Source organism: Myotis nattereri (genome assembly GCF_964212035.1).
Source record: "Myotis nattereri genome assembly, chromosome: 1".
Lineage (NCBI taxonomy): Eukaryota > Metazoa > Chordata > Mammalia > Chiroptera > Vespertilionidae > Myotis > Myotis nattereri.
In genome coordinates, this window is record NC_138075.1 from 68,417,464 (window position 1) to 68,430,011 (window position 12,548).

The window sequence follows — 12,548 nt, forward strand, 5'->3', positions numbered from 1 at the left end:
GGGGAGATGCAGGGCATTCTGCCCGGGCCCTGGGCGCCGTCGGGAAGTCGGGGTTCCCCTCGAGGCTTCGGCCACTTAAGTGGCTTGGGCTTTTCGCAGGTTTCCCATCGCCATCCAGCCTCGAAGCCGGCAGGACCGAAAAACGGCTTCGGCCAAATTGTCTCTTCCCGCTAAGGAGGGGGGCTGAGCCCGGCAGCCGAGGCGACTCGCGAGGGATGCCCCGACCCTCGGGGGCGTGCCAGGAGCAGAGGCTGGAGTGCGCGGCGAGAGCGGAGAGTTCCGTCCTGTGGCCACCAGATGCCTCCCTGAGTGGCTCCCTCTCCGCCGAGTGGGCTGGGCTGCGCTGACCCCCCGGGAAGAGGGTCGGGCCACGCTCCGCGGGTTCTGACCGCGCCGCCCTCAAGTGGGTGCTGACGGGACCCACGAGGGAACGGGCATGGGGCGCCGCCTCGCCTTCCTCCCTCCCCGCCTCCTAGGCGCCGGGGCTGGCGATGTGGAGTCGTGAGGGGACCCGAGGCTGCCCCGGGTTCTCCAGGACTCCACCCGGCTCCCGCGCGCCCCTCTGCGCCCGGGGCAGGAGAGGCTGACGCGGGGCTGCAGGTGGGCGTGCGGGCGGCCAGCCGAGCCGGAGCCCCGGCCTCGCCATGGGGCACAACGGCAGCTGGGTCTCCCGGAACGCCAGCGAGCCGCGCAACGCGTCGGGCGCCGAGGCGGCGGGCGCCAACCGCAGCAGCGCGCTCGGGGAGCTGGGCGAGGCGCAGCTGTACCGCCACTTCACCACCGCCGTGCAGGTCGTCATCTTCGTAGGCTCGCTGCTCGGTAAGCCGCCCGCCGGGGCGCCTCCCGCGGGCTTGGCCCCGAGGGCACAGGCGCGCATCCGGTCCCCGTACGGCCGAGTGCAGGTAGTGGAGGCGGTTGAGGAAGGTCGGGGGAACTGCGGGGAACTTCAGCAGGCACGGCCCACTCCCGCCCCACGCTGGAAGCCGAAGGGTTGTCCCGTGGGGCTTTCTCCCGGCCCCGGACCGTGCCCGGTGCCGGCGGAGGTCAGCCTCCCCCAGGCCGCCCTTGCGGAACGCTTCGGGATGCGCGCGGGGTCGGGATGGGCGCAGGGTCCTGCCCAGCATTTCTTACTTCAGTGGTTCTCAACCTTGGCTGCACATTAGAGTCACCTGGGCGTCCGGAGGCCCAGAAATCAGGATTTTAAAAAGATTCCCAGGTGATTCTAATGTGCAGCCAAGGTTGAGAACCACTGTCTTACTTTTCGAGTGCCCGGGCGGAGCGCTGCCCCCGGCTCTTGTTTACAAACAGCGGGTACAAGGCTTCTGTTGGGTTGCTGGTGACGGATGTGTTTCCCGCTCTCATCTATTCCCTGTATGTAAAATTATTTTCAAAGAGCCGTATTTTGCGCGTCTTATGGCTGGCTTCTTCGGAACATCGACCTGCTGGTAAACAACCCAGTGGAGTTCAACTTTGTTGCCTTCAGATATTGTTGAAAACCAAACCAAAACAAACCTCAGTCTGTTTCTCTACCTGTGTTTTGTTTGAAGTGTAGAATAAAGACAGGATAAAAACACACAAAACACCACATTCAACAGGTTTAGTTATGCTTGTTGGGAGAAGGAAACGCCGCTGAATTGAAATGAGTAAAAAAAACCCGTGTGTCTCCTGGTGTGAGAGTTATCAGCACTTCTGGTAGCGACTCTTTTAAGTAATAAATGATACTATCAGTATTCATTTCTGTTGAAGCTTCTTGAACATGTTGTAAATATGTGGCTTCCCTTCAAATGCGAATTCTCTGATGTGGCATTTATAATGATGTAAAAAGATTGTGATTATGTGTGATTTTTATGGCCTGAAGCAATCATAGATTACTTATTTGTAGACTGCTATGAATTTCCATGGAAACCAAAATAACTGACATAAAAAAGGCAATGGAAGAATTCTAAGTGTTTGGAATTTCCCTTCATAATTTCTCTTATTGTCATCATCCTGTCCCATTCTATCATAATATTTGTCTTCTACTTTTTGTCATGAGAGCATTTTCAGGAGTAGACCTCAATGTGACTATGTCTAGGTGAGTGTGTGTGTGTGTTAAAATGTGTTTTTATGAATGCCCTTACTTCATCTCTTTCCACATGGCACTTTGACATGCAAAAACTGCTTTTGTGCCATCTCTAAACAGGAGACTTGATTTCCCCCTTGATCTTGGTTATGTCTGACTTGGCCTAGGGGGCCATATTTCCCCCCCTCCACATTACTTGGGTCCTCCTAAGAGAATTTCATTTGTTCCTTTTTATTTTCAGAAAAAAAATATGTTTAAATGTCTAGAAATCAAAGATCAGAGAACTTGTGCAAAAGTGAAAGGCATTTGTGGTTTCCTTAAAAGCTTAGCTTAACATAGCCATGTGTACTTGTTACTTACTGGTATTCTTGATTCATTGTTCTCTGAGGATTTGATGCATACAAACATATCTATGTAATTGAATCTTCCTGGTAAAGACAGTTGAGGCTTAGAGCTTAAGTTCCAAAGTCATGTGCAATCAGTTACAAGGCAAGTAAACTTGGCAAGTATGATTTTATGAAGCTCAAAATATTAGGAAAAAGGCACATATTAGGAATAAGAAAATTTATCATGGAAGAATCTATAAGGTTGAAAAGTAAATGGAGGATGGAATAGTAACTAGAATAGTATATGACTCTAATTTAATTTACTTGTTTTTCCCTGTCCCGTAGTGTACATGAATGAGCCCTTCTTTTTCTTCTTTAAATAAATTCAAATATACTTCCTTTATTCTCTAGAATTTTTCATTGAGATGTCCAGAGGCCCTCTATTGTTTAAAAATAGTTCTGTGGGGAAAGGGGGAATTTTTCCTTTCATTTCCTTCATAGTACTTCTGGCTGGTCTAATCAAATTGACATGAGACGTATTAACAGGACTAAATACCCAAATTTATTATGTATGTACATACAATGGTTCTGTAAGAATAAGGGAGCTGAGGACAGATCAAGCAATTGGGGCGATATGCTGTCTTAAACTGAAGAGAAAGAAGTAGTGATTTGGACTTCAAAGGAAGGAAGCTGAAGAGAACTGAAGGATGTTGATTTACAATGATGGTCCCTTCATGTAGGTAGACATTACCTGTGGACACTTCATGAAATTCAGAGGGCCTTTATTTATTTACTAGAGGCCCAGTGCACAAAATTTATGCATGGGTAGAGTCCCTAGGCCGGGACAGCAATCGGCTAATCAGGTTTGCTGGTCTTTCTGCCTCCTCCTTCCCTCGCTCCCTCAGCTCCCTGCCGCTGCTGCTGGTCGCTCGCCATGTTCCGCGCTGCCCCCTGGTGGTCAGCGCACATCATAGCAAGCGATCAAACTCCCAGTCTCCCAAACTCCCAAGGGGACAATTTGCGTCTTAGCCTTTTATTATATAGGACTTTTTCGTTAATCCTCACCCGAGAATATTTTTCCATTGATTTTTAGAGAGAGTGGAAGGAAGGGGGCACACATTCCTATTGGGGCTGGGAATCGAGCCTGAAACCGAGGTACATGCCCTTGAACGGAATCAAACCTGGGACCCTTCAGTCCATGGTCCAATGCTCTATCCACTGAGCAGAACTGACTAAGGCCACAGAGGGTTTTTAATGAGCAAGGACAAGGAGAGTTTTGCTAATGGCAGATGGATGCTTCCTGTGCAATGTTAGGTACCCTTGACTTACCTGCCAACATGGTTACTACCAATCAGCCTTACACTTATGCTGGGGTTGATACTTTATAACATATACCACATTATTCAGTTATAATAACATCCTATATAATAAAAGGGTAATATGCATATTGACCCTAACAGCAGAACGACTGGGAATGACTGGTCACTATGACACACACTGACTACCAGGGGGCAGATGCTCAATGCAGGAGCTGCCCCCTGGTCGTCAGTGTGTTCTCATAGGGGGAGCTCTGCTCAGCCACAAGCCAGGCTGATGGCTGCCAGCACAGTGGTGGTGGCAGGAGCCTCTCCCGCCTCCTCAGCAGAGCTAAGGATGTCTGACTGCAGCTTAGGCCTGCTCCCCTCTGGCAAGTGGACATCCCCCACGGGCTGCTGGGCTGCCAGAGGGATTCCTGACTGCCAGTTTAGGCCCAGTCCCCTGGGGATCAAGCCTAAGCCAGCAGGTGGACATCCCCCGAGGGGTCCCAGACTGCAAGAGGGCACAGGCCAGGCTGAGGCATACCGCCCCCCCCAGTGCACAAATTTTTGTGCACCGGGCCTCTAGTCTATATAATAAAAGCCCAGTGACCAGAATGATGCAATGACTGGAACGACCAGACCAAACAGTCGTTATGATGTGCACTGCGGTGGCCAACCAGCCCAGTCCAGGCACTGATTGGTCCCCTTCAACCTCCCACGGCCCCTCCCCCTGGCTGGTCCTGCCCTGATCAGGCCCCCCTCCCCCCCCAATCGGGGGTGGGGCCAGCCTGCCAACCGCCCACAGCCCCTCCCCTGGCTGCCCCCCCAAAGGCTCCAATTTGGGGGGGGGCGATTGGCCAACCTCCCGGGGTCCTTCTCGCGGCCCGCCAGCATCCCCGCCCCCCATAGGTCTCTATCACTGGCCAGGCCGAGGGACCCCACCCATGCGTTAATTTGTGCACAGGACCTCTAGTCTATCTATATATATAAAAGCCTAACTGAATGACTGGAACGACTGGTTGACCAGTTGCTATGATGCGCACTGACCACCAGGGGGCAGACACTCAATGTAGGAGCTGCCCAACCTCCCCTGGTCCCTCCCCACGGCCCGCTGGCCAGCCAACCTCCCGCGGTCCCTCCCCCTGTTCTTCCCTCCTGCTAGCAGGCCCCAGTCGGCCCGGCCCTGATTGGCCCAATCCAGATCAGCCCTGGCCAGGCCTAGGGACCCACCCATGCACGAATTCAGGCACTGGGCTTCTAGTTATGAAATAATTTAGGGAAATTTTTTGTTTTTATTTTATAGCACACCCTTTTCCCCCAAACAGCACAGCTTTTCCCAAACAAGTGCACATTCACTGGTCAGCCTCCCTTCCAGTACTCATCAGATTTTTCAGTTGCAAACAACAGAGCCTATTGTCAAAAGAAGACACAGCTACAAAAACATTTAATAAAATAAAAACATTTTACTTGTTGAGATGAACTGCAAGGAGTTCAGGATTTGCTTGTCAAATATAAAACAAGCATTTAAAAGAAAGCCACTGCGAGATTACCAAGTTTACAGTTACTATGTTTATTGTGGGGAAAAAGTAGTATTTAAATCACTTTAGTGTTATAACCTCAAAGATTGTGTCATATCTTCAGCTATCAGCATTGCAAAAGTCAATAAAGTTAGAAAACAATAAAGTTCTTATTAGGAGTCATTAACTTACAGAAAAGGCTCAAGATTTCATTTATTGTGAGGAGAAACATCTATTGGCTACCTACTCCACGCCCCCTATTGGGGTTCAGGCCTGCAACCCAGGCATGGGCCCTGACTGAGAATTGAACCGTGACCCCCAGGTTCATAGGTCAACACTCAACCATTGAGCCACACCAGCTGAGACTGGGTCTTTTTAATGTGTCTTTATTTTGGGGGAAGAAAGGGGGTCAGAGACCAAGTGTTTGTTGTTTTTTTTCCTGACTATGGGACATAATGTGCATCTTTTTCCATATTGCAGCAGGGCAAGGTTTTACTTCTACACTAAGTTTTACTTCTATACCAAACTAGACAGTTTATGAAGAAAGAAATTTATTATGGGTTATTAGGTTGCTTTCAGAATTTATGGGAGAGCCTGGATGTCACAGAGCTAGGGACAGAGTTAAGAAATATGTCCAATCATGCCACTGGCTCTAACAGAAATCATGAAGCTGCTGTCATGTCCCACCAGTGAAGTGAGGGAGTAGACTCCAGAACCCTAGGACACAGCTGTTCTAGAAGCAGCAATGGCATCTGTCATCTCCCTGCATTTACAAGAAAACTTGATGATTGCACTCAGCCAACACGTCACCTTAATCATGTCTGCTCTCTTAGGGAACAGCTGCTGGGCAGAACCTCGATCATGAACCTGCACCCTAACTGCAAGGCTGACTGATAAGTAATATTTTTAGCTTTCCAGCCTGTGTAGCAGAGGGTAGCAGGTGGTTGAAGATTGTGGAATGAATATTGATTCAAACTGTAGTCTACCTCATGTGGTTCCTTATATGACTGCCCCACACAGTGCTCTATATAACCCCACTCCCACCCCGAGAGATGGGGAAGGCACATGATATAGACCAGTGGTCAGCAAACTCATTAGTCAACAGAGCCAAATATCAACAGTACTTCTTCAAAATAGACTCGCCCAGGCCGAAAACCGATTTCTGTGCATGGGCCATGAAGTTTCAATCGCACTGTATGTGCGCCCGTACGTGGTATTTTGTGGAAGAGCCATACTCAAGGGGCCAAAAAGCTGCATGTGGCTCGTGAGCCGCATTTTGCCGACCATGGAGACCTTGGATTCTGTTTCCTGTCTCCAGTGATTAGTCCAGGGATAGTCATAGGATCCAGGCTTGGTCAAAGTCCTTGACAGAGATGCTGGTAGAGAAGCCCTATTTTTCCAAAGGGGCTGCTAAGCAATGATGAAGCCAGGAGCTGTCTCCTTAGGAGAGGATAAGGGCAGAGAGAGAAGCAGAGGTGAGAGTGAGAGAAAGCAGGAGGTGTGGGAGAGGGAGAGAGTGAGGGAGAGAGAAACATCCTGATGGTATTGTTTGAGAGGTCCTGAGCCTGTATTTTCTAATTCGGTGAACCCAAAACCCCCAAACCTCCTTTTTGACTTAAATTTGTGTGAGTTTGAGTTCCTGCCACACAACAGAAATATCCAGAGTGACATACTGTATGTGTGTGTGTGTGTATGTGTGTGTATGTATGTATGTGTATATGTGTGTGTGTATGTGTGTATCCTATCTAATAATAGACAAACATGGTAATTAACCGTACCTCCTACATGCTTCCCATTGGCTAATCAGGGTGATATGCAAATTAACTGCCAACCAAGATGGCGGCCTGCAGCCAGGCAGCTGAAGTGAACAGGAGGCTTGCTTGCTCCAGTGATGGAGGAAGCCAAGGTTCCCTGCCTGCCGCTGCCAGCCTCTGAGCTTGCACTCTAAGAAACAATGTTGCAATTATAGAAGCTAAACAGGCTCTGGAAACCTGCTTTCAGCCAGCCGGGCTTCAGCCAGCAGGATTGCAACAGTGTTTCAATTATAGAACCCAAACAAACCCAGTACCTGCTTTCAGCAGCCGAAGTCTCAGAGCTGGAGCCGAGCCTCAGAGCTAAAGCCGGCTCTCAGTTCCAGTGACAGCCATAAAAGGTAAATAAATCCCAGAAGAAAAAAGAAAAAAGAAAAAAAGGAGATGTTGGGAGCTTCAGTCACCCGCCAGCCTGAAAACGGCCCTCAGCCCCTCACCCAGACTGGCCAGGCACCCCAGTGGGGACCCCCACCCTGAAGGGGGTGTGACCAGCTGCAAACAGCCGTCATTCCCCTCATCCAGGCTGGCCAGGTACCCAAGCGGGACCCCCACCATAAAGCAACAAGATGACGTCTAATTTGCATACTGAAGGCGGGCGGCAGCAGACAAGGCTGTCCGCAGTCCAGGACCCAGATCTGTGACCCTGCTGGGCAGGGGGCAGCGCTTGAGGCTGTCCGCGGTCCTGGGGCCCAGATCCGTGACCCTTCCCGGCGGGCGGCAGCTCGCACAGGGGCAGATTGGCCGGGGTTGGGCAGGGCAGGATGCCTGGCTTCTGCCCAGCCCCAGTCACTCTGGTCAGGTGAGCAGCGCAGAGAGCCTCTGGACAGGGGAGGCAGGCCTATACTCCCCACATGGCGGTGGTGACAGCTGTGAGTGCATCAAGCGGAGCCTGCAGGCTGAGCTGAAGTAGCGCCTGCAGGCCATCAGCGCCCAGGAGTGGCTGTGCAAGATCCGCCTCCTGGCCCAGAAGGTGCAGGATCGCAGGGACAGCCACTGTGGCGGGCCAGACTGACGTCTTCCTGGCCGCACCACGGGGGTTTGCGGATCTGCAAAGCCAGAGGCCTCCGGTGTGCACATCCCCCCCTGGCATGCGAACATCCCCCAGCACACTGTCACCCTCCCACGCCTGCAACAGTTGCAAACCAAGGCGTGCACAAGTTCCCCCCACCTCTCCACCGCACTTCCATCAACCCAGCATGCCTAACACCCCCACAGAATGTGCACACATCCCTTCTGATGCGCTCATGTCCTTTGGAGAGTGTCTGGGTGTTCTGGGTGCTGAGGGTGGGCGCCTGTGAGATGACAGTGAGAGGGCAGAGTGGTGATGCCCTGTTCCCACGGAGGCCAGTGCAGCTACGAGATCACCTCTGGGGGGTTAATGCAGGTGCTGAGGCAGGAGCAGATGCAGACAGACACACCTGGTGGGCGCGGGCGGCCCTCGCTGAGGTGCCTTCGGTCAGCGTTCAAGATCAAGAACCCAGAGGCAGAGAGGAATTCCGTCCTCTCAGTGAAACAGTGGGATAGGGCGATTGTAGAGGAGGAATGTGCACTTTGGGTGCCAGCACCCATGAGCGAAGACTGCCCTGACTGAGCCGCGCTTGCTTGGGGCCTAGCGCACTCCTGCCGGGCAGTGGGTGACAGGACGTGCTTTTCTGAATTAATGAGAGAAAACGTTGATTCTTCTGCTGCCCACGAAGGTGGAAAGTGAAGTGGGGAGACATGTGGGGAGTGAGCGAGGTTCCCTGTCTGGGGATTCCAAATCTGCTGTTGGTTTCTTTCACCGCTGACTAGAGATATACAGGGTGTCCCCCCAAAATGTATACAGACTTTGAATACCTACTAATTCAAATGATTTTAAACATAAGAAAGAAACAGCAATGGAGCTGTTATCTGTTAAAAGTGTGGGCACAAACAGGTAGTTGGACATTCCTTGAGGGGTCTCAGATTGGAGAGGGTGAAAGCCAGACTGAGGGGCCTCTTCCCCCCCTACCCTAGTGCATGAATTTTGTGCACCGGGCTACTAGAGTGTGTGTGTGTGTGTGTGTGTGTGTGTGTATCACGTGATATATATATATATGTCATGTTCAAAGGCTGTTAAATCACTTCTACTGTCGTGGTAAACAACCTGCTTCCCTATTTATAATGGTCTGGCCCTCTAGCAACTTCATTGCAAAATTGTAGCTAATTTGCCTACAAACATCAGGTGGTTATAATAATCTGGCCACTCAGTGTGTGTGTGTGTGTGTGTGTGTGTGTGTGTGTGTGTGTGTGTGTATTTTAGTATTTTTTGTCCTCCATTTAGATAAACAAGTTAGGGCCTTATGCAATGGAAGTCTGATGCCCAGGAATGAAAAGCAGATGAAACCCAGAACCCCAAGAATTGAACAGAAGCTAGAGACAAGCTGGTAACTGGAGAGGTGCTCACGGACACTGAGAGGACTGTAAGCCTGGCTGTGCAAAAGGTCAGGAGTGAAGGTCATACTCAGGCCCAGGAATGTAAGAGAGGTTGACCACCATAGGGTTGTCAAAGGCCTGTGCAGTACAGGGCCCAGAGGAGGGTGTACTGGATTAGAAAACACTGGCAACTCTCTTGAATCAGTATATAGCCTCTGATACTTTTTCTCTCTAAGGAAACATCCTTTTAAAACTTATCAAAAGTCATTTACACATAAGTAGTTGTTCAAGGTTAATTAATTTGAAAACTTAGTAACAACCAAAAAATTGAGCTGTGTTAAAAAAGGGAAATACTGCTATTGTTAAATGATGATCTCAACAGTCTTTGGGTCATAAGCTGGTTTTCATTTTCCTGAGTGTTTATAAAAGCTCACAAGGAGGTCACCAGGTAACAACCCTCACCACAGTCAGTTGTGTGGTGTGGATTAAGTCCAGACAGCTGTCAGGTATGTGGTTGGGGAATGAGCTGCTCATTGTTTTCTGCTTCAGATTCCACCATGGCCAGTGTCCATCTCTCAGGATGGTCTAAGCAGGATATTTCTGGGTGTATCGGGGCGGTGGGGCGGGGGGTGGGGTGGGGTGGGGTGGAGATGTATATGTGTATCCTCAGCTGGTCCAAACCCAGGGCAAGAGCTTTGTCAGTACAAGGTCCAGGCATCTAAGTACAGGAAGAACCTGGGCCAGACTCATGTGGGCTTTGTCATATTAAATAGCCAGTGCTTAGGTAGAATGCACTAAGCAAGTGGTGGAAGGTGGAGAGGAGCAAAGCAGAGATATCCCCCGGAGCTTCGAAACCATTCCATTCTTTGAACATGTCACCTTCAGTACCACTAAAGGCCATTGTTCTCATTGTTCTCTCTGCCCTGGAATGTTCTCTAGATGGTTCTCGTGGCTGGTTTTTGTTCATCCTTTCAACTGCAGCTCAGATGTCACTTCTCCAAGACAGTTTATCTCAAATAGTCCCCCTTCCACTTCTATCACATCTTCCTGGTTATTTCCTTTATAGCAGTTATAATCCCAGCTATTACCTTGTTTATTTTGTGTTCTGTCCTTCTCCATTAAAATGCAGAGCCATGGGGACAGAGACTTTGTCTCATGCAGTGCTGTGTCCCCAACATCTAGAACAGGGCCAGGCATATAGTTAGTGCTCAGTAAGTATTGATTAATGGAATGAAATACTTGGGGGGAACAAAATAGAACAATCAATTAAATAGAATAATTAATTAAATCTTGATTTGTATAAGGCTTAAGAGCTTTCTGGGAATGAGCATGAATTCTGCCTACAGCCAGGATTCAGACACTCCATTCATAGCCAGCAGCCAACATTGTTGACAAAAGCCAGATCTGGAGCAACAGCTGGTCTCTTGATAGGAAATCCACAAGGACAGAAACTATAGCCTGACTTAAGGTAGAGTGAGCCTATGAAATGAGACAGGCAACATTTTGAACTCAGTAGCGAATGGGGATGCTTTTAGAGGCTTTTGGATCCTAGGCAAAGTCAATTATTGCTAGAAGCAGCCTGGGGGCCTGACCCTGCATATGGGATAGTAGCTGAGAGGCAGTGTTATCATCTGGGAGCTCCAGGTGGCATTTGGCTGCTTATCCTGAGACAGATGGATCCTAAATGTGTGAGATCAGAGTGGTGCCCTTGAGTTTCTATCCTGGAAGCTCAGTGGTGGAAGTAGGGATGTTGAATGAGGTCTGAAAACAACAAACAGAATATTTTAATTGTGCCTCCTAAAAGATATGTAAAAGTCCTACCCCAGTACTTCAGAATATGACCTTATTTGGAACTAGAGTCCTTGCAGATAATTTACTTACTAGTAAGATGAGGTCATACCAGTGTAGGGTGAGTCCTTAACCCAGTGACTGGTATCCTTATAAGATGGCCAGTAAAGACAGAGACACACAGGGAGGACACTCTGTGATGAGGGCAGAGGTTGGAGTTATGTGGCTGTGAGCCAAGGAATACCAAGGATTGCTGGTAAACCACCAGAAGCTTGGAAGAGTCAAGGAAGGATTCCTCTACAGGTTTCAGAGGAAGCATGGTCCTTCAACACCTTGATTTCGGACTTCTAGTTTTCATAACTATGAGACATAAATTTCTGTTGTTTTAAGCACCCAGTCTGTGGTACTTTGTCATGGCAGTCCTAGTAAACTAATACACTAACACAGTCAACAAATACAGTGTGTCCCCAAAAATGTATACACACTTTAGCAGCTGATAGCTCAATTTTGAAAATGAAATGTATTTTAACGAACACTGCCTTTATAATTATTCAAAGTGTGTATATGCATTTTGGGGGGACAACCCTATATTAGCTTGAAAACCCTGGGTTTTGCACAACCAAATGCAGTAGGTTTTACAAAAGATTCAAAGCATCTTCAGCTGATAGGATGTAAATCAGTGTAATAAAGGCTGATCATCACTTGTTCAATCCACTGGTGTACACACAACTTTTAGCACCCTTTAAAAAATTACACTTTTTGTTTTGTGATAACTGTAGATTCACATGCTATTGTAAGAAAGAATAAAGAGATATGCTGTGTATCCATTCCCCAGTTTCCCCTAATAGTACATGTGGCACCTGGCAGGTCTGATGGGTACAGTGTCATAACCAGGATATTGACATTTCTATCACCACAAGGAGTCCTCTTGTTGCCCTTATACAACCACATCTACTTTCCTCTTACACCCACCCCCTTCTCACCTCTTGGCAATCACTAATCTCATCTCTAATCCTATAATTTTGTCATTTCACAGACCATTATATAAATGGAATAGCATAGTGTGTAACCTTTTGGGATTTTTTTTTGTCCAAATAATTTCCTGGAGATTCATCCAGATAGTTGCGTATATCCATGTTCATTCCTTTTTATTTCAGTTTCATTAAATGACCTTCTTGAATGAAAGTATGGATAATTCCATGGCTTCTCTGGTTATTCTTCAGTCACGAAACGCTCTCAGTTTAACGTAGTAGTCACCCCTTATCTGCAGTTTCAGTTTCCAGGTTTCAGTTACCCTTGGTCAGTTACCACCCAAAAATACAAAATGGAAAATTCCAGAGTAAACAGTTAAT

The 12,548-nt window shown here is 48.7% G+C and overlaps 1 protein-coding gene across 1 annotated transcript in view; it reads left to right on the forward strand.

Annotated features, from left to right (window-relative positions):
* Window positions 1-644: 644 nt before the first annotated feature.
* The window catches only part of GPR176 (G protein-coupled receptor 176), a gene marked incomplete at its 5' end in the record, with an annotated part of 97,640 nt that continues 85,736 nt past the window's right edge, over window positions 645-12,548 (forward strand). Inside the window, 1 exon segment of the mRNA XM_081103707.1 lies at window positions 645-819. Coding sequence (XP_080959833.1) covers window positions 645-819 — 175 coding nt within the window.